Source organism: Macrobrachium nipponense, chromosome 9 (assembly GCF_015104395.2).
Source record: "Macrobrachium nipponense isolate FS-2020 chromosome 9, ASM1510439v2, whole genome shotgun sequence".
Taxonomy (NCBI): Eukaryota; Metazoa; Arthropoda; class Malacostraca; order Decapoda; family Palaemonidae; genus Macrobrachium; species Macrobrachium nipponense.
In genome coordinates, this window is record NC_061110.1 from 103035730 (window position 1) to 103056695 (window position 20966).

The following is a 20966-nucleotide window of genomic DNA, read 5'->3' on the forward strand; positions in this document are numbered from 1 at the left end:
CGTGGAACTCCGTAAAGGTCCGTTGCGTAGTCCCAATGCCGCTTCACGCCCAGCCGCCCAAATGGAAACCCGAGTAAGGACAGCGTCCCTACGTCGGAGAACCATGGTTGGCCCCACAGGTTCACCGTCTGGTGGGGCAAGGAAGGAGATGGCTCTTCCCCCAGACTGGCAAAGTCTCCTAAAGGCCGAGTCATCTTCGGGAGAAATTCCCCCGGAGTTGGCTGCGACCTTAGATACTGTGAGGGACCACAGATCTAACCAGGAGACGGCCTCGGAAAGTGCCATGGCAGTAGATTCCAGGCCGAGTGCCTCTTGCTGCGAGAACCATAGGTTCTCGGACAGGAGCTGCTGCAGAGACACACCCGGAGTCCAGCCTGGCTAACTCCGGGTTCACCTGTTTGGGCGGCATCGGGTCCTCAGATGGCACGTAAAAACGCCGCTGTCGCAGCAGAGGAGGTGGAAGCAGCTTGCTCGACCCCTGCCAGACTTGAGAGAACCGTCTTGCCCGGAGACAAGAGAATTCTACCTGGTCCAGCACTGAGTCGGCAAGCTCGGAACGCGGCAAACCCACCACCGTCGGTCTGGGTTCCCTCTTCGGCCCCAGAGAACGATCGAGCCGGGACGTGGCTCGGATGGTGGGAGCGGCGATCTCCGCGAGGTCGTTGTGCTGACGAATCAGCGCAATAACCTCGGCAAAGTTCCTCTGGATCTCAGGAGTGACTGCGTCCTGCGGAGTCGGACCATCCAGTCCCTCAAACAGGAGCATCTCCCGAGACCCTCCTCCCTCGAGGGGAGGAACAGCGACAGACCCCTCTCGGTCTCCTCCAGCCACTTGTGCATACGACTGGCCGGTCCGAGAACCGTGCCTGGTACGTAGGACGACGTGGTGGGATCCTGAGGGCGCACCCCTCACGATCACTCCTCAATACCTCGCCCCTCGGTGTAACCCGAGGAGGTTGAAGGTATGGGAGAGGCAGACCTGACGCTCCCTCCTCGCTCGCTGGCAGAACCAGTGGGCTTGGAAGACTGCAGGCGATCGTCAACCCGCGTGGCGATCGAGCTGCAGGCTAGTCGAGCCGTCTCGCTGTGGAGAATGGCTGGACGAGAACAGCGGCCCCGGTCTCGTGTGTCAGAGGAGCTGGTGCTGTTGCCGTACCCGATCGCTCTCTGTGAGAGTGACGGTCAGCGACGCGAGCTAGCTCCACTGTCACGGTGAGACCGGTTGCGTATCCTCACGGCGCGTCACGTCGCTGGTTACCAGCCTGCTGGCGCCGGCGAACAGGGGGACCCTCTTCCCAGCCTCCGCCGTGGCCGGTCTGTGGACCGTCACGTCCGCCCGGGTAGCCAGCTGCTTGCCGCGAGAGCGAGAGCTGGTCTGGTGAGAGTCGCGTGAGCGGCTTGTCACCAGTCTTCCGCTCCGTGCCGTGAACCTGACGCTGAGCTGGCTCAGAGGTCTGGTTCCTAGCTGCACGGTCGCTGGTAGGCGACCGTACACTCGGTACCTCTCGCGAACGAGAGGCCGAAGACGGATCCTGCTGCCGTGTCGAACCACTAACAGCAGGTGAGGAAGTGCCGGTGTTAGCCGGCACTCCTCTGGTCCCCGTAGTCTTCTTCCTTGCGGAAGAAGAGACGGGTCCTGCCCCCGAAGGAGCAGGGTGACCAGCGGAAGAACCCCCCTCGTCTCACCGGAGCGAGACGGGCCCTTAGAAGTTCCCGAAGGAGGAGACTTCTTAGGGGGGGGGGAGGCGACCTTCTTCTTCTTAGGCGGGGGAGCCTTAGAAAGAAGAAGCGGAAAGAGGCGGCAGACGACGACGACGACGAAAAAGACGATGAAGACGACGACGACACCTTCCTCCTCTTCTTCTTCTTCTTCGTCAACCTCCTCAGGACCGATGTCAGATCTGTCATCCAGGGCGGAGCCGGGGCTGCTGTTGCCGAAGCAACAGGGCCCGGGACGCACCTGTCCGAACAGATCGGCATCGGGAGGCAGCGGCGCCAGGAACAGGAACAACGTCAGCAGGTGCAGGCATCACAGGAACAGCAGTGGAGACGGCAGGAGCAAGGTAGCAGGAACGGCAGCAGTGGTCGGCAAACGTCACGTCCTGGAACATGCGGCTGGGCAGGTACGGCAGGTACGGCAGGCTGTACAGGCGGTCCAGGTGGTTGGACGGACCAGCAGCACAGACATCCTAGGTACTGGTGGGAGGTCCAGGGGCGAGCTCTTCGGGCACACGAAGTCCGGTCGCGGCAGCAGCACGGCAAAACCCAGGCGGCGGCATCACACTCCCCCGTGGTACGGCGACTGGCCCTTGCACCGATGTAGTTGGTGTGACAGAGACCGCGTGCGGGGTGTACACCAGGTGAGGAGGTGAAGCATAGCCAGGCGTTGAAAGGGTTGTGGTGGTGGTCGTTACCGTAGCATGCGTGACCGCCACAGAGCCAGCGAGATGGTAGAGCAGCCCCTGGACACTCGGCACGCCCTGCAGACCCAACGATTGCCCACACCTGTCCGAGGTCGTCCTTCGCGGCAACCGCACCTGAGGAAGCAAAGGTCGGGTGATTAGAGGATCCTCTACCCGCTCGCGCGAAGACGAACGGATAGAGGACCCAGAGTACAACTCGACATCGGGGTGGGGTACTAGCGCCCTCCTCCACACTCGACAGGTCGGGTGAGGAGAAGGACCTAGAAACCCCCCCCGAAGGGGAAGGCGCCAAACGTGGGAGCTGAGCGGGCGGCAGGAAAGAAGACGAAGTGTCCGTAACCAAAGGAGTCGTGGGAGAGCTTTCCGACGACTCCTTTTGCAGGCCTTCGCTTCTTCCTGCCTTCGTACAAGCCCCCACTGCGCCTCCGACCAATTAGAACATACTTCACAGGCTCGGCTCGGTGCATCGCGCCCCCGACACCGAGCGCACAAAATATGTGGATCAATTTCCGGGAATGAGCGGAACTTTTCCGCATTTACGCCCTTCGGTACCCGGGCATAATCTCCGGGGGTAGCGAGGCGTGGAGATTCCATGATTGATCAATTCACAAATGATGAAAAAAGAGAGGAAATGATTGTACTTACAATATGATTCACACACAAACACAACCAAATACTCATGAAAGCAAACGACGAGAAGCGGGCAGAGAGCGTCGAACACACACGTCCACTCGCTGTGAGGAGGCCGAAAAGCAAAAAGTGATTGTTTACCTCCCAGTCGCGCGCGCGCGCCTGTCGGACAAGCAGTTAACTACCGAACCCCTTGTTCGAAAGCTTACGACCTATCCAGCTGCCGCTAGTACCTTCCTATTGTAAAAGGACCGAAGGTTTGTATGCCGTGTCGGAACAAATTTGGAGTTGTAAGAAAAAAATTTGAAAGCATCATGGAGGTATGTGTACACTGCGTAGAGCCAGACTTTCATTAACCTCTATTTAATCTTACAATATGACATTAATTTCTAACTTTGGAGAAAATACTTCGAAAGAAGAGTAGAGGTCTCGAGATCTTGCTCTCACCACTAACAACTCGTGACTGGTGCCCATCTCCGGTGTCAGGACGTGTTAAAGTACTTTTTCTGAGACTGGATCCGCTAGTCCAATGGGTTGTTCCCCTTATGGGGTCATTCAACACTAAAAAGGAAACTGTGTAGCCTAAAAAAAGTTTTTTAAATGTAACAGTAAGAAAACCTCACAGTTGCGTTATGAAACAATGCCTACAGTGTACGGCGTAAGGTGCACTAACGGGACTACCTGCATACAGAATATCGCTATGGTCTGTTGTACAGTACCTAGGAGCTAGCTATACTAGCTTCACAGTCTAACCTAGCCCAATTCTGGTGTCGTGTCGAACCGACTGACTGAATTTTAATGACATGTCTAAAACTGAGACGAAGGTAAGGTAATCCACTCTTGAAAAACCTCTTACCACCTTTATTACAATTCAAAAAAGGAAAAACCAAGAAATGTACCGGCACGAGTGGGGCTGTCTAGCTGGCATTAAGTAAGGCAGCCTACCCATCCCCTCAAACTTTACTTTTCGAGTCTATAAACCGTAGATTATTCGTCTTAATCGGACGCTACACGAACACCTACTTCAGTATAAAACTTACAAGATTTTCCCTTATAATCTTCAGCAGTTTTTCGTCCAGTGGATTCGGTATATGGCCCCTTGGAAGATGTTGATGGCCGTGATGGTTTCTTGCTGCCATTTTCGATGTTGACGTTCCGTGTGCGCTTCTTCTTCTCGTTTCTTGATAGTAGATCTTAGGATCGTCACACTTACTCGCACAGGTGTCAAATTACTTCCGTGCATGACGCAAATGTACCCTATACTTGCCCTAGTGGATAATAGTTTATTCATACTTGATACTAATGCCTAAATAAACTTATCTCTGTTATTTTTTTCGCTACTGACATTGGAATATGTATAAAGGATTAAGGCATCACATTTGTCTGTGAAGAGAGGGAGAGAAAAAGAGAATTGCAGCGGGAGAACATAACACCTGTACTAGCATAAATCCAGCAGTTCCCTATTTTAGTTCTCTCCTTTTTCTATATACATCGATGATACATCCTTCTACAGGTAAGACTTCCACCAGTAGCAAACAACAACCACACTTCATGGAGATACTCACATACACCATAGTGAAATTAATCCTCCAAAGCAGTGGACCTTGGTATTTTTCAGAGGCTTTACAGCATTCCTCTTCATTTGCAGATTCTTCTTCTTTCATACCTCTTTTTTTTCTTTTTCTTTTTTTTTTTTTATTCTGTCAGTGCGACGGGATGGAGGCAATGGAGGTAACATCTCAGTGATATTTAAGTTTGAATCGATATCAACACATCAATAGTGGAGTTGCGTTACCCGTTAGTCACTGTCCTGGTTTTATTGAAAGTTTGCATATCAAGTGAAAAAATAGCATCTCAGTTTTAATGACTAGCTATTATATTTTTCACCTTTAATAACATTTGCCCTAAGGTACACTGGTTTTAAAAATTAGAAGTTCCCTACGGGCAACTTGAAGATTTCAAACCCTAAAGACCTCTGACATGGAGCATATAAAATTGTGTATTTATTTGTAAGAAAATGCTTCTGAAATAAAATGAGGCAATTATTGATTGGCTCTAGGTTCTAATGGGTAGCTGACCTGAGCTAAGTTGAACATAGAATTCAGGTCAAAGGCCAAACACTGGGACCTATGAGGTCATCCAGCGCTGAACTGGAAATTGACAGTAAAAGGTTTGAAAGGTGTAACAGGAGGAAAACCTCGCTGTTGGACTATGAATCAAATGTTAGGAGAGGGTGTAAATTAAGATGAAGAGAATATGAAAGGAGGTACAGTAAAAGGAACGAATGTGGTTGCAACTAGGAGCCGAAGACACGCTGCAACGAACCTTAAGTAATGCATACAGTGCACCACATGAGCGGGAATACATTACAAGGATGAAAAGTATCTAATGCAAATCTACAATGTACGTTTCTATAGAAGAAAAAATATGCAAACGAAAATCTGTTGATAGCGGAGTTCATTTTGGTGTTAAATATGAATTTAACCAAGGTATATAGAAAAAAAATTACACAAAAGAAAATTTTGGATACAATAGCAGCTCTGAAAACAAAATGGATGATACATCAAAGATACATTTGAGAGTGAATGATGCAACCTGAACTCCCTCAGTACCACCTTACACCACTAAGAGGATTACACCCTTACATTCTCAGAAGTCGAGCAAGTACTACGAGTCGTATTCTTAGAGTTTATTTCTGTCCATTATCAACAAAATGTGTGAAGTAGTTTGTGCGTGTGTACTTGATTTAAGTCTGGCATTTGTGGAGAATTTAAATTAACGGATTTTCTCACCGAGTAAAGCAGATGCAACTTCACTGACAACCCCCATTGCAAATTACGTTATACTAACGTTAGCACAATGTTACGGCAGAACTGTGCCCAATGTTGGGAACAAACTAAAAACTATCGTTAAAACGTATGGTTTTTTTACGTTAGCAAAACGTTAGTTCAGTTACTTAACTAACTTTGAGGTAGCGTTAACAAAAGGTTAGTTCTGTCACTCAACGAACCAAGCAGTAACTATCAGGCAACTATGTAATATATATTATATATATATATATATATATATATATATATATATAATATATATGTGTGTGTGTGTGTGTGTGTGTGTGTGTGTGTGTGTGTGTGTGTGTGTGTGTGTGTGTATAACTGAATCACGAAGTTAGGAACGTGATAAATCCATAAAAAATAAAGATATATGCCACGAAAGAAAATAAACAAACGGAGTATCCCGCAAGACCTTTCGACGTCCAAACGTCCTTTACTAATGCAGATGAACTGATATACATGAGGAAAAAGACAAAACAAGAAGATTCGTATAACTGACAGATAGGGATTATAGAGATAAGTACCTAGAATCCGACACACCTGGAAGATCAGTAACCTTCCCAAACAAGCATAAACAATGGGTGCAATTTAAAAAGTTTTACAAGATAATCATCTCAGATACAAGGACAAAACAATTAAAGGATTATAGGTGACAGCTATTCAGAACTTGGTAAACAAAACCATATTCACAATACATATTCACAATACATGTTAGACATACATTACAACGAAGATAACTCTAAAGCAACTAATTTTTATTTAAGTCTGTAATTATATCTTTGAGGTCATTCTTAAACATGTTACAGTACAAGGGTCTAAATGAAAAAGGCCACGACTAACATTGAAATTACAATGAAAAGTAAGTTGTATTAAAGCAGATTCTAAAAGATTTCGTGATAAGACATCTCTTGACCTTGCCAATTACTGAACTACCAACCCAATTTATTTGGTGGCTGTTTTCACTAAATGAATGAATATTGCATTAGATGTTTGCCCAGTTTTACAGAATATTTATGCTGGCTAGCCTTACTTCTAGGCCCTTGCTAGACTGTCCGAGATAAAATGAGGGGACAATCCATACATGGAATATATTATGTTGTTGCTTTCTCTGAGGCCATTTTTTATTAACATTCCTTTTAGAGTGTTATTATAGGAAAAAACAAGGTTGACATTAAAAGCTTTTAACAATGATTTAATGGTTTCAAATCCGTTAAAATAAGGCAAACTGAGAATGTTCTGAGAATTTTCTTTCTGCGTGTTACTTACACTATAAAACTTTTTGTGGGCTTTATTATAACAAATATCTAATATATGTGAAGGATAGCATAAATCTTTCCCTATTTTTCTTATGTATTACAATTTCTTGATCCAAATATTGGGACTGGACAATGCGCAATGCTCGTAAAAACATAGAAAAAAAAAAATTGATATTTTTATGTTAAGATGGTGGCCTGAGAAGAAATGAACATAGGTTAAGTTGTTGGTCGGTTTCCTATAAATACTGAATTTACATTGAAATGGTTCTCTATGTATCAAAACATCTAAGAAAGGGAGGCAATTGTCTTTTTCTAATTCTAGAGTAAACTTAATCGATGGTACCTGGTTATTTAATTTAGAGAGTAAATCATTTACATCAATACCGACAGGCAGAACAGCTAAAATATCATCAACATAATGATACCACTTTACAGGAATATAAATTATATTGGGTAAGTAGCGTTTTTCAAAGAATTCCATGTACAAGTTTGAGAGTAGTGGTGATAAAGGATTTCCCATGCCATGCCAAATATTTGTTGATAAAATTCACCATTGAATATACACTTACAATTAAACAAAATTGCTCTTTGCCCTACTGATAGATTCGTTAGTTTTGATGTATGTTCTCTTTTTACTAAAGTCCCTATAGACTCTATTTTAGAATATCTTAGTAATGAACTAACTCAGCATGAATTACCTCTACCTATAAGTCACATTATTTCACTCACGATTATGTGCATTTGTGATTGTAAGTTTAAATTCAATCGTGAATTTTATCAACAAATATTTGGCATGTCAATGGGAAATCCTTTATCACCACCAGTGGTTTGGAAGAAGTGAAAGGCGATGTAACTGAAAGAATGTATGAGGGTCCTCAAACAAGATCCAGGGGGCCTGCATCTGAGCATCCTTGGGTGTTGCGAAAGGCAATTTAGTGTGGATGTCACGAGTGTAAGGAGACGTTGTCAAATATAATGGGGGAGGTAATATGGAGAAGTAATGATAGTAGTTTATATTTGACAACATCTCAAAAGGTTGCGTGAGATAGAGAGAGAGAGAGAGAGAGTGGTGGAAGAATAAATGGGAGTGGTTAAATGGCGGTCGGAAGCGTGTATCTGTTGTGGCGCTCTATACATATCAGTGGCAGTGTGATATGGGAGTCGTAAGCAGTAAGGAGTCTGTCTAAGGCATAGTGTTGGTTTTGGCAGCAGTTATCCGTTGGTGGTTAGTTGATTTTGTGTTATTTGATTGATTTTGGTGTTGTAAAGTTGTTGTGTGTGTGTCTGTCTGGTTGTGGTGAAGTTGAAGAGGTTGGTAGTGCATTTTCAGTCTGTGAGTGGTAGTTGGGGAGTGTTGGTGGGTTGTTGTGTCTTGGGCTGTTGGTGTTCTGCTCAGTGATTTATCTGGTTGTTAGGTTGTTGTGAGGTTGTGGTTCTCGGTTAGTGTGGTTTGGGGTGTGATGTCGGCGGTTGTGTCTGGCTAGCCTACTAGGCTAACGACCATGTCCACTGAATAGATGCAAAGTCACATTTTTAAATTGTGGGCAACTGTAGCAAAATGCACTGCACAGCTGTCCTGGATACCGTTAAGCGACACAAGAGTAAATCGTTAATGGTTTTACATCAACTCAAGGTTGAATATGGCACTGAGGCTGTCTCTTCTGTAGTTTGACACATCACAAATCTCTGTAAACAAATACATCTTTACAATCCGACTATAAATTATTATAATTTTGTACAATAAGATTATATTAAGATAAAATTTATAATAATATATAGATTTGATGTGATATAAACTGGCAGTATGATAGATAGACTTTTAATATTGACATTTAAAAGGTGTGCAGAAATTCTTCGGATTCTTTGAGTCAAAGTAATAGGGTCTGCTCACGAGGCGGTACTAAAACTTATCCCCGCCCCTTGTGAAACGTCATCAGTTACAAACGGACCATATCTTTATGAAACTATATTTACGATAACATTTTCATATAACTATTTTTGCGATGGCGTTTTTTTTATATGAATTTTCCTTTTATTGCATGTTGCCGTATTCTACGTTAAAGTACAAAGAATGATCTTTCAAATGATATATAGCACATTACAATTACGATTAATTTCAAACCCAAAAGCGCGCACAGAAAAAATTATCTACGCACACAAAAATGTGCAATTACTTCATCCGTCAACCTACATACATTCGCGTTTCGTAGCGTAACTGACTAAGGGATGATGATAGAAAGAAACTGAAAAATGGATTAGAAAGCTGATAAAATTTACTATATAATGCATAAATAAAATTGATAGGTGTTCTCAGAAATTTTCGAGGAATTCTAGGTCAAAGACGGACCAAAATTTTAAAATTTTATGTAAATATTTACCACATTTTTCTTACAGAATTTTTCATCTTATTACATTTTGCCATATACCATGTAAAAGTACAAAGAATGCCCTTTCAATTGGTATATGACACATTATAATTACAATTACTTTCAAACCCATAATCGCGCACAGAAAATATCTACGCACGCAAAAATTATAAAAAATTAAGCGTTCGTGGGAGATCTGAAATCTAGTGCTCCGGCGCTTGGCTATGAGCCAAAAATTTTATAATCTAATCTAATCTGAAATCTAGCCCCGCCCCTTGTAAAACGTCATCAGATACATCCATCCAGACTGACGAATAACTGTACTTTTTTTTCGAAAATATTATAATTGTTTGAGGTATGCATAATTAATACCTTTATGTATACAGTTTGTGTTATATGTAAACTTATGTGTTCGGAAGTATATTTATGTGATATGAAGTGCTAATGAGAAATTTGCTGGAAATGTGTTTCCTGTATCATTTTCTTCATCATTTATTCCTATGATACCTTGTATCGTATATGATGTAATTCTTATACTTTTGATATTGTTTTCTTTTTTGAGGTCAAGTCGTGCAAATGCAACTGCCATTTTTTACACTGCCTGTATCCGCATTTTCTTTGTATTTATTGCATAACAATAAGTATTCTTAAGAAGATTTGGAAAATATAATTAATCTATCATTCTAACCTTTAGCATAAAAAAGTTGCTTTTCAAAGTGAGGTATGAACACAGTGACAGAACTAAATACATTTCTTAAGAATTATTTAAAATCTTGATAATATTACTACCTGAAAGAGAGAGAGAGAGAGTTGTCATGTTATAAAAAATGGACTTGAAGAGACTACAGCAAACCAGTATATAGGTAAGTAAATAAATAAGTAAAGAATGAATATATGAAGAAAGCTGGAGTAGCTATGCGTGTTCAAACTGGTATATTTTATGTTCAATAAAACAAGGCTTGGTGACTAAATGAGAGAAAGGGTATTAAAAAACATCAAGCATGTGACCTCTTTACAGATTTTATCAAGATTTTATGAAAAACACCATGCGAAATGGATTAAATGTATAAAAACTAAAGGTTCTTTAAGTAATTCAATGGAGAAGCACCGAAGTGTTACTCTTGTGACGTCACAGTATTAGCTCCGCCCCCACTGCCGAGTTGAGCAGACCCTATATACTTTGAATGGGTATTAAAAAACATCAAACATGTGACCTCTTTACAGATTCTGTCAAACTTTTATAAAAAAAAAAAAAAAACCATGCGATATGGATTGAATGTATAAAATCTAAAGGTTCTTTAAGTAATTCAATGGAGACGCACGGGCAGTGTTACTCTTTTCTGACGTCACAATATTAGCTCCGCCCCCACTGCCGAGTTGAGCAGACCCTATTACTTTGACTCTGATCTAGCCGAGAGAGTGAGTGAAGAGGGCTGCTACATATCCACGAATCAGTTCTGTGAAAGTGCAACTAAACTGAAAATGGAAATAAAAATGTATCGTACACAAATAGAGTAAAAATGTATCTGTTCAGAAAAGAATTTCCGTCCAAACTTAAAGAAGATAGGGAAGACGAAATAGGCAGCAAAATGAGGGAGACATGGAGGGATATATATATATATTAATATATATATATATATATATATATATTATATGTAAGTATATATATATATATATGATATATATATATATATATATATGTATATATATATATATATATATATATATATATATATATATATATATATATATATATACTTTTCTCGAGGAAAAGTAGATTAATTGTCACACTTCATTTTAGCTAGTACTGCCCTTCATATATATATATATATATATATATATATATATATATATATATATATATTATATATATATATATATATATCACAGCGACAAATAGGAAATAATCCTGATGTAATTAATCTTGTGATGCTATGCTAATGCACATGGAGATTAAATAGTAATGTCTGCCTTGTTAGCCTTTCCTTTTTGCATTTACATTTAGAAGGACTGCGTTTTCTTTCAGTCTTATTTTTGTTCTCTTTTTTTTTCATCTATTCTTTGCGTTGTTCTTAATTCAAACCACCTTAATCTTCCTTTTGATCATTACTAGTTTGATTGACAATTCCTCTTGTTCTGAGAATTCTGTTTCAGAAGTAATTATTAACAAACGCCTTCTTTCTACTAAACCCAGCCTCATTAGTGAAGTTCAAAGCGCCTCAGCGGCGTGGTTGGTATGGTATTAGCGTTCCACCTCGGTGGTCGCGGGTTCGATTCTCGGCCATTCTATTGAGGAGTGAGAGATGTGTATTTCTGGTGATAGAAGTTCACTCTCGACGTGGTTCGGAAGTCACGTAAAGCCGTTGGTCCCGTTGCTGAATAACCACTGGTTCCATGCAACGTCAAAACACCATACAAACAAACAATTAGTAAAGTTCTGAGCTGCTGGCTCAAGCCGATATCCCCGTCATTATTCTTGATTATTTTATTATGTTTTTATATTTATTTTTTTTTCTCGAGACCCTCTTTCGACACTAATTTTGTCCCTCAAACAGACCCCATATGACACTGTTACAATTTATATTGTTTAAGTGTTGGATATTCCGTGTTTTTGAATAGACAAGTGTTAAATTTATTCTTAAATTTCTGTACTGCATTTTCGCATCTTGTAGGTTCTTGGGGCAACTAATTAAAAATCCCTTTTCCAATTTCATTATAACGTCTTAGTTCCATTGAGATACATTTGTCCTTGTTCCTATATGTATTTAAGCTCTCGATAGTATAATTTAGTTGGAGGTCTTTGACATATTCCTGTGTATAACTCTTTATCGTAATGTAAGTCAAATTTGTTTTCAGATTCAGTTCTTGCTTCGATGTGTAGCCAGTCAAGTTCAATATGGGTGAGAGTCACCCTATCCCCAATGGGATTTTATTCATTAATATTAATTCGGCTGTTTTGTTGATTGAACCTTTCAGCTTCTCCTGCCAATATTGTGGCCATACCATTATTAAGACTGTTACAGTAGTCAAGTCCTGTGATTTCACAGTTATAATACAAGTGTAAAACAAAGCTCCATCAATTTCTTCAACTTTCTCCAAGCTGTGTGCTTGCATCTCGGAAGACGCGAGTTCAAACCCTGCTTGAGAGTCTGTTAAATCCTCTCAATTGATAGACTACGCATTTTTCCGTTTAAAGTTTCACCGTATCTACGGACGCAAACTGGTAATTAAAACACCAAAGAAAGTTCTTGCTGTAGTGATATCGCCTGATCCGTTGCATTCAAGTAAATCAATATGCATTGTCTGCTGCTGCTGACGTGATCATCTTGGCCTGAACGTACAGTCGGCGTTTGATATATTCGTAGAATTCTATTTCTTCTCTTAAGTAGTCCTTCAGGAACATCTTGGTGGCGTTGGAAATAGGCTGCCTGAACTTTTCCGATCGTCGGTTCTCTACGATCCTACCTGCGGAAGAAGGAGGATTCTATATGAATGAGAAGTTCCTTAAGGTTCCCTGCAGTAGCGTCCTTTCGGCCCCTAGCTGCAACGCCTTTCGTTCCTTTCCCGCTACTTCATTCATATTCCCTTTCTTCCGTCTCACCTTCCACTCTCTCTCTCTCTCTCTCTCTCTCTCTCTCTCTCTCTCTCTCCTCCTAACAATTGATTCAATATTATTTCTAGCAGCGCTGAATAACCTCGTAGGTCCCAATTAAACATTCTTGCAATTCGTCATCACTTTGCATCCATGCACACTGAGGTATGCTGCATATTCGAGAATTGGGTTTCTTAGAAAACAAAGATAGAAAGATTATGGATAATTTAAAGAAACATCCGAGAGAAATTCCAAGAAAATAAAGAAACGATAATGAAATCATACAAAAAATAATAGTATCAGAACTCACATATGAAGATATAGATACAAAACATTACCAGAGTTTCTTACTGTTGTTATCATTATTGTTGTTGTTGTTGTTCAAAAGATGGACCCTTTTCATTTGGAACAAGCCCACCAAAGGTACCATTGACTGGAAATTGAATTTTCCAAAGAATATTAGTGTTTTCATCAGGAAGATGCAAGAGGAGGCAAAGGGAAATATAGAAAGACGATATCTCCCTTATTAAAAAAGAAAAAAAAAGGAATTGAATGATAGATAAAAGTGCAAAGAAACTGATCGCTGTAATATCGGACCTACTTTCGACTGATCTTACCCGTTCCATGGAAAGTGAACTCATAATTCGTGAAGAAATCTGGCAGGACATTCTGTAGGACCTGAAAGGTAGTCGGCAGATCCTCCAGGATTCCCACGACGCTGAAGAATGCCTCGACGTTAGCCTTTGCCTTCTGCAGGCCCCATTTGTCCCCGAAAACCCTACAGAGAGACCGTTTACTAATATAAGTTTTCTGAAGAACTCACATTGTGATAGAAGATGAAATATCACTTTAGAAAATTATGCTCTTTAGGAAGACTGCTGTAGAACAGAACAGAGTATAATAGAGTTAGGCCAAAGGCCAAGCGCTGGGATCTAAGAAGTCATTCTGACGCTGAAGTGGGAATTGAAAATGAAAAGGTTTGAAAGGAATAACAGGGGGAAAACCTCAAAGCAGTTGCACCATTAATCAATTGTTAGGAGAGGCTGGTAAGTAAGATGGAAGAAGGAATATGAATGGAGGTACAGTAAAAGAAGTGAAAGTGGTCGCAGCTAGGGGTCGAAGGGACGCTGCAAAGAACCTTCAGTAAATGCCTGCGGTGCACCACAAGAGGTGGACTGACGTCATTACTCTCGTACGGAGAAAAACTTGCTATAGGGTACTGAATAGGTTTTTACGTTTTTAAACATCTTTCAAGTGTGGCCCAAAGGCAGAGGTATGATTCCACCCACATAACTTTCGTTAACGGAGCACTGACCTCCGTCGCAAATGGTTTTACGTTATTTCCCTGTCAGGTAAAAACATTTCCTCAGTCGTCTGTATCATCATTCATTCGTAGTGTCACTCTAGCGTATTTAATGAGAATTTCTACCACTACCATTTCCTTCAAAGCTTACATGCATTGCGGCTCCTGTCCGCAAAAGTAGGAAATCTGCGATATTGTAATATTTCTGTCGGCCGGCAAGCACTGAGAACGGTCAGCGCCTCTTAAACAATCCTCCAGACTCTTCACCTTCGTGGCACCTAAATAAAATAGCAAAGAAAAAGAAAAAGTTCTGAAACAGAACATTAAAAGGACTTGTTATAAACAGATAAATAATTCTACAGAAGTAAGGCAAAAGAATCTATCAAAATAATATGAATTTGCTGACAGAATTTGAAAAAAAAAAATTATATCGTTAAATGCTAATAGTATTCTTTTACGACCTACAATGAATTCTCAGTAGGGGAGCTGACTTGGAGCTGTAAGTTATTTATAAATAGTTTAGTCTATAATGGTCTTTCTTTGCGTGTTTATAAGAATTAATAATAGATCTAAGAATTAATAAACGAAAAATGTAGTCGTTTTAAGACCATCATTCATCAGGCCTGCAAATTCATCTAAAGCGTAATTACTGGATATGAATCGGCCTTTGCAAATGCAGTACAGACAAGTAAAAAAAACACACACACCCCAAAAAAACTAGTAAATATGGCTAAAGTAAAATGAAATTAGGTGAGTCTGTCAAAAAGCTGAAGAAGATTAAGAATGTGAAGAAGAGGAAAAAAAGATTTTAAGTAACACATCGGGAAGAGTGTGAGAGTTCAGTTCTGCCAATGTGTCATACCTTGGAATTCTTGTGTGTAGTAGAACTTGCTGACAAATCTCTCTATTGGCTCCCTGATAAGGTTCATCCACGATACTTCACCTTCTTTGAATCTAGAGAAGAGGAACTAGGAATGGTTACATTTATTATATTTCAAGTTTGCCGTTATAGAGCATGAACGCACATTACTAGCGAGGCCATAGAGTTGCTGAGTAAAGTAACATACCTACTCACTACTGGTCTTGAGTTTTAAGCAAAGACACCTTCTCTCCTCCCGTGTCACAGAAATCTCTCTCTCTCTCTCTCTCTCTCTCTCTCTCTCTCTCTCTCTCTCTCTCTCTCTCTCTCACAGAAGGATCACAGAATATCACTTGCGTGAAATGTAATGTCAGATTATTAGTGAGATCTTCACGTCCGCTACCGAATCAATATGTTTTTGGTTTCGCTTTCTTTGTATGTCTCTCAGTACCTGTTGTAAGGAACAAACCGAAACGTTCATGATTTTGAAAAATCTCTTTTGTCTGGACTATAAAATTTTGTATCTTTTTCGGGCGCTGGTTTTCTTTCTATCTGGGTATTATATTACAAAGGATCTATTTATGTTTGATTCTTACCTTAGGTGCCTTCCATGTTCGTAATGTCATCAATCTTGATATTGTGATATCCCTCTTTCTGGAATATGACGAATTACTCACGTGATTCTTTAACTGTAGTGACATTAGTAATTCCTAAGAAAAATATTTAAGTCTTAAAGCCAGATCAATATTTTTTGGGGGGGCTGAAGAAAAACTAAGATTAAGACTACATTTGCCAAATATTCATTTCTGCCATTGCTGGAATATTATCCTGTTGGGAATCGATATTCCTTATCTGTATGTTTTCAACAAAGTTGCTTAGATGGGTAATTGGTTCAGTCACAATAATGTCAATATGATTTTGATAATTGTCAGTTCATATCCTTCTTGATCTATATGTCCTTTAGTGCTGTGTGGATATATTACGTGACTTCCGTAATTACCTCGAATGGCTGCGCCTCTTGATGTGACGTGGGCCATTCATTTTGCATTCTCAGTAACCCCCACCCCCCAACTCCTAGTTCAATGGAGGTTTCTCCCTGTTATTCTGCCAGGCTTATTTAGTCTATCGTTTCCTATACACTAAAACTTTGAACGAGTCTTTCTCACAATACCGTGGCTATTGATTTCTGTAAATGTAAAAGCAGCTGTGATGATAGTTCAAAACAATTTACACTTTTGCCGTCTTCTACAGCATTTCTTAATTACTTCGTACTTAATACCAAATGCAGAACGATCATGTCTTTCCAATTTTGCCTAGAATGAAAAAAAAAAGACTCAAGTGTCCAATGTCAATACTGGCTGCCGGATTCTGAACTAGTGTCTGTTGGTTGTTGGTGCCGTCAAATTATTTCATATTTTCTCTTTCTAAGAGGAGATACCGTTCCCTCTTCTCTCTAATATGTTACCATTGTACGTTCGGTATCTCACGTTACTAATCAAACTCCTTTCTCACAATTAAATTCTAAGGAGTAAACTAACACGATCCTTACCTCTGGACCTCGAAGAAGAGCAAGTGCCGGTCGAAACTGAACCGCGTGGATTTTGAAATCCTCAGCCACCCTGTCGTCATGTATTCCAGCATCGTATGATTCATCAAGACATCGTTATAGCTTCCTGAGTGCACGTGACTGAATCCATTGAGTTCGCTCAACCTGAAGGAACAGGTTAGTTTACACACAACATTAGAGAAATGCTGCGTTGCAACTTTCAGTAGAAGGCCAGAAAAAAAAATATGTTGAAAAAATTGTGGTAAAGGTTTAAATAAGACAAATAAAAAAATCAACCCCCCCCCCCTCACCCCCCCCCCCCCACCAAAGAAAGCAAGTTAGGAAAATGTTTCATACTACGAAGGATTTGCAGTTGCCTGACTATCAGGTACTCTACTAGGAATTGAACCAGGGTCATCTCTGGGGGGTTAAATATCATGACCACTAGATAAGGAGAGAGACGCACAACAATAAGCATTCGGAGAGATGTTAGAAAAGGGCTGTGCAGGTTTGTTTAAATCATAGGAAACTGATCGTGTTATGTGATCTTTCTTGTTACAGTATTTCACATGAATCTACGGTGGGTTTGCCCTCTGCATTTTTCTGTATATTGGCCTGTGGATTTTTCTGTAAATTGCCCTGTGAATTTTTCTGTAAATTGTCCTGTGCATTTTTTTGTAAATTGCCCCGTGCATTTTTCTGTAAATTGTCCTGTGCATTTTTCTGTAAATTGCCCTGTGGATTTTTCTGTAAATTGCCCTGTGCATTTTTTCTGTAAATTGCCCTGTGGATTTTTCTGTAAATTGCCCTGTGCATTTTTTCTGTAAATTGCCCTGTGCATTTTTCTGTAAATTGCCCTGTGGATTTTTCTGTAAATTGCCCTGTGCATTTTTCTGTAAATTGCCCTGTGGATTTTTCTGTAAATTGCCCTGTGCATTTTTCTTTAAAGAGGGATTAGTCCAAACTACGTTAGAAGGGATGAATGACAATGATTTAGGCGTCTTAAATGACAAAGCTCCTTTCGGTTCCACGGCAAGACACTTACTCTAACAGGGCACCAAGCATTGTGCTCGACCCACACTTAGGGACCCGATTATAGACTAGGACTCGAGGGTGAAGGGCATTTGAAGCAACGAATTTCGGCGCGGTTCCTTCCGCTGGAGAGTTTAGCCTCTTGGTTGTCGTAGCATTCTGCTGCACCACGTTCTTTGGATGGAAGCTGCGACCTGGAACTCGTGAAGAGAGGATGAAAGTAGTAGTTGCATAAATACGTGGCTGAGTATCTTATGAGTGAGGTTGCGTAGAGGCGATTGGAAATTGTTACCGTAACAAACAGGGAAACCAAAATCAAAATCTTGTAGTTGCCATCCTAAAATGCGGGAAGGAAAAAATGGCCCTGTTCTATGCAGAAGGAATAGACATAAACGTAGGTTTTTCCTTTGGTTGCTATCTATTATTATCCGTATTATAAGCAATCCGTCGACGTTTATCAGAAGTTAAAAGATCATCCTCTTGATTTACAGTTTAAACATGCTACTAAAACATCTTAACTCATAGAAAAGCAAAATTAACAGTTTCCTACTTAAGTCTTACAATTTATTATACCACAGTGTCTAAAATATATGAACGTATTCTCACGGAAAGTTTTTCACAGAATCGGGCCAAATAGAAAGTGAGGCAAAGGAAGGTTTACAAACTTCCTTAATAAACTGCAGTTGTACCCATGTCGGCGCGATATGGAGTTTGGAAAGATGGAAGTCAAGGAAAATCACGAAACTCAATGGTAGACTTACCTTCACTGTGATGGTTCCCCGAGAGAGTGCTTCGCCGTAAGATGAAGATTAAGAATACGGTCACTACTGCAAAGGCTTTCTTGTACATGGTACCTATAGATGTCTGAAGAAAATGCCTTGTAAGGGAAGAACTTACGAAAGGCTAGGAACTTATTCATGTACATGAGAAGCCGGCCTCAAATCAAAATGAACGATAAAGACGATCTGTTTCTTTCGAAGCGGAAATCAGAGTCAAAGAAACCACTGGAATGGTAATACGTTCTCTAAGGGTGGTTCTGGAGGGAATGAAGACTGCGCAGAGCAGAGTACCAAACAAGCGACTCTTCAGAGCTATTTTTAGGAGCCACGTCGGCTCCGCCGTCGGTTTCCAGCCTCTATCTTCAGCCGAGTCAGTAACTCGGTATCCCTCTGCCCGTAGGAAGCAGTGCACGATGCTTGCGTTAGATCGAGCACGCCTCTGGGGCAGAACAGATAAGGTGTATTTCCTGAGACTGAATTAATGGCATTTGCAATTTGGTGACAAAGATTACAATGAGGACTGGTTATGTGTGCACTGACGCCATTTGTTTCTGAGTTATAAAAAATAATAATTCTAATAATCATTGCAGAATTGAGTTACAAAGGAACCTTTTCGAGGGTTATCGATGTAGTAAACTCCGTTTTTTGTTTTGTTTAGAATAGTTCGTTCGTAAGACAAGTTATCGTGGAACAAAACCAATTTTCAAAACGTTACAGATTTATTAACGGGAATAACATTCGAAAATGTCGATCATGAATTGTTAATCAAGAATTTAGTTACGTAATTGAAAATCTGGTTATAAAATGAACGAAAGTTGGAGATGATTTTATGGCAAATTTCTTTCCTTCACACGGGAATGGTTGAGTCGTGCTGCAACATCACATGATGATTAACGAAATCCAGCTTTATATACGTATATATATATATATATATATATATATATATATATATATATATATATATATATATATAACACGAGACATTTTCCCTTATCCCTACTTATTAAACTTATACCATTTTGAAAGGTCTTTATACCTCACCTTAAAACGTGCTGATGAAGCACATGTTATTGAAGCACTGATATTATCTCGCCACCTCCTCGCTAATTCCCCTTCCCTCTCCACCACCACCACACCACCTCTCACCTTCCTTCTCCCACCCTCCCTGTTTCCTTTTTGGATCTTTCGTCGAGTGGTAGGAATCTAATGTACATATCGCCTCTGGCCAATGTAGTTATGACAAGGGACTGATACGTGTTGCATGAACGTAATAGTGAATTATGACTTCAAAGTACCTACAACCGTGGATTATCTCCCAGTTCGACTTTTAGATCCATATAGGTCATCTTCTCTATTCTCTGTGTCTACCTTCTCGGCCAACCACTCTAAGTCAGTTAAGAGTTTGTTATAAAATGACGTCAATCTCCACTTATAGCGTTTCGCAAATCCTAGCTATGATAGGTATCGTTCTTCTCCCACCTGTCATAGCGCCTCGGTGGTCTCGGGTTCGATTCGCGGCCATTCAATTGAGGAGTGAGAGATGTGTATTTCTGGTGATAGAAGTTCACTCTCGACGTGGTTCGGAAGTCACGTAAAGCCGTTGGTCTCGTTGCTGAATAACCACTGGTTCCATGCAACGTAAAAACACCATACAAACAAACAAACAAACCCACCTGTCATGCACAAGAAAACCTGTGCAGTCATGAATTTCCTCGCTCCAAGTGGCTTCATGGTGTTTCCGGAAGTCTTTTTCGATGTTTGATTGATATCAAAACTTCTTTGAGTTAACAGGATGTGTTTCCTCATCGTTTGTTTGGACCTAAGCTTGGTAATGTAACTGTTTTCCCAGGAGTGAAGCACCTGGTCGGAGAGGAAAAGGTTATGGTGTATCGAGAGAGAGAGAGCGAGCACCCTCTTTTATTTAGATTCATATACTTTCGTAAGTTGCAACAAATGGTATTTTCAATGCTATTATAATTCACGGTCAAAGGCTGGGAAAAACAAACACATGTTAAAATCAGTGCTAATATTGATTAGCTGCCAAAAGATACAAGAACAGTGAGGGCATTATGTTCATTACCAAAGATAAAAGGAAGTAGTCAGAATATTGGGAACGAAAGATTTTGAACTAATTCATGAAATTTCTCCAGAAATGTTGCCGTTTACTGAGTGTTTTACAAAGGAGAAAACAAAGGCGTTGCTCTTTATTACTCGGGCCTGAGCAGAAAGAATCACACTTCAGTGATACAAAAGCAGTTAGCAGATTCAGCAGAGAGCTATGAAGCAAAGAATGTGTAAAAATACGGAAGAAATAAATTATAATGATTTAAGTTCATAGCTTTTCGCTTG

General features: G+C 40.7%; 2 protein-coding genes across 2 annotated transcripts in view; one reads left to right on the forward strand and one right to left on the reverse strand.

Moving 5' to 3' along the window:
- Positions 1 to 20966, forward strand: part of LOC135218530 (zinc finger C4H2 domain-containing protein-like) — a 134136-nt gene that overhangs the window by 23221 nt on the left and 89949 nt on the right. The window lies entirely within an intron of this gene.
- On the reverse strand, positions 12027 to 16951 carry LOC135218533 (uronyl 2-sulfotransferase-like). Its single transcript, XM_064254903.1, has 5 exons — positions 16810 to 16951; positions 15264 to 15355; positions 14553 to 14679; positions 13716 to 13876; positions 12027 to 12971 (listed from the first exon to the last, which is right to left on the reverse strand). The coding sequence occupies exons 1-5, from the start codon at positions 16911 to 16913 to the stop codon at positions 12796 to 12798; spliced, it is 660 nt and encodes a 219-aa protein (XP_064110973.1). The 5' UTR covers positions 16914 to 16951; the 3' UTR covers positions 12027 to 12795.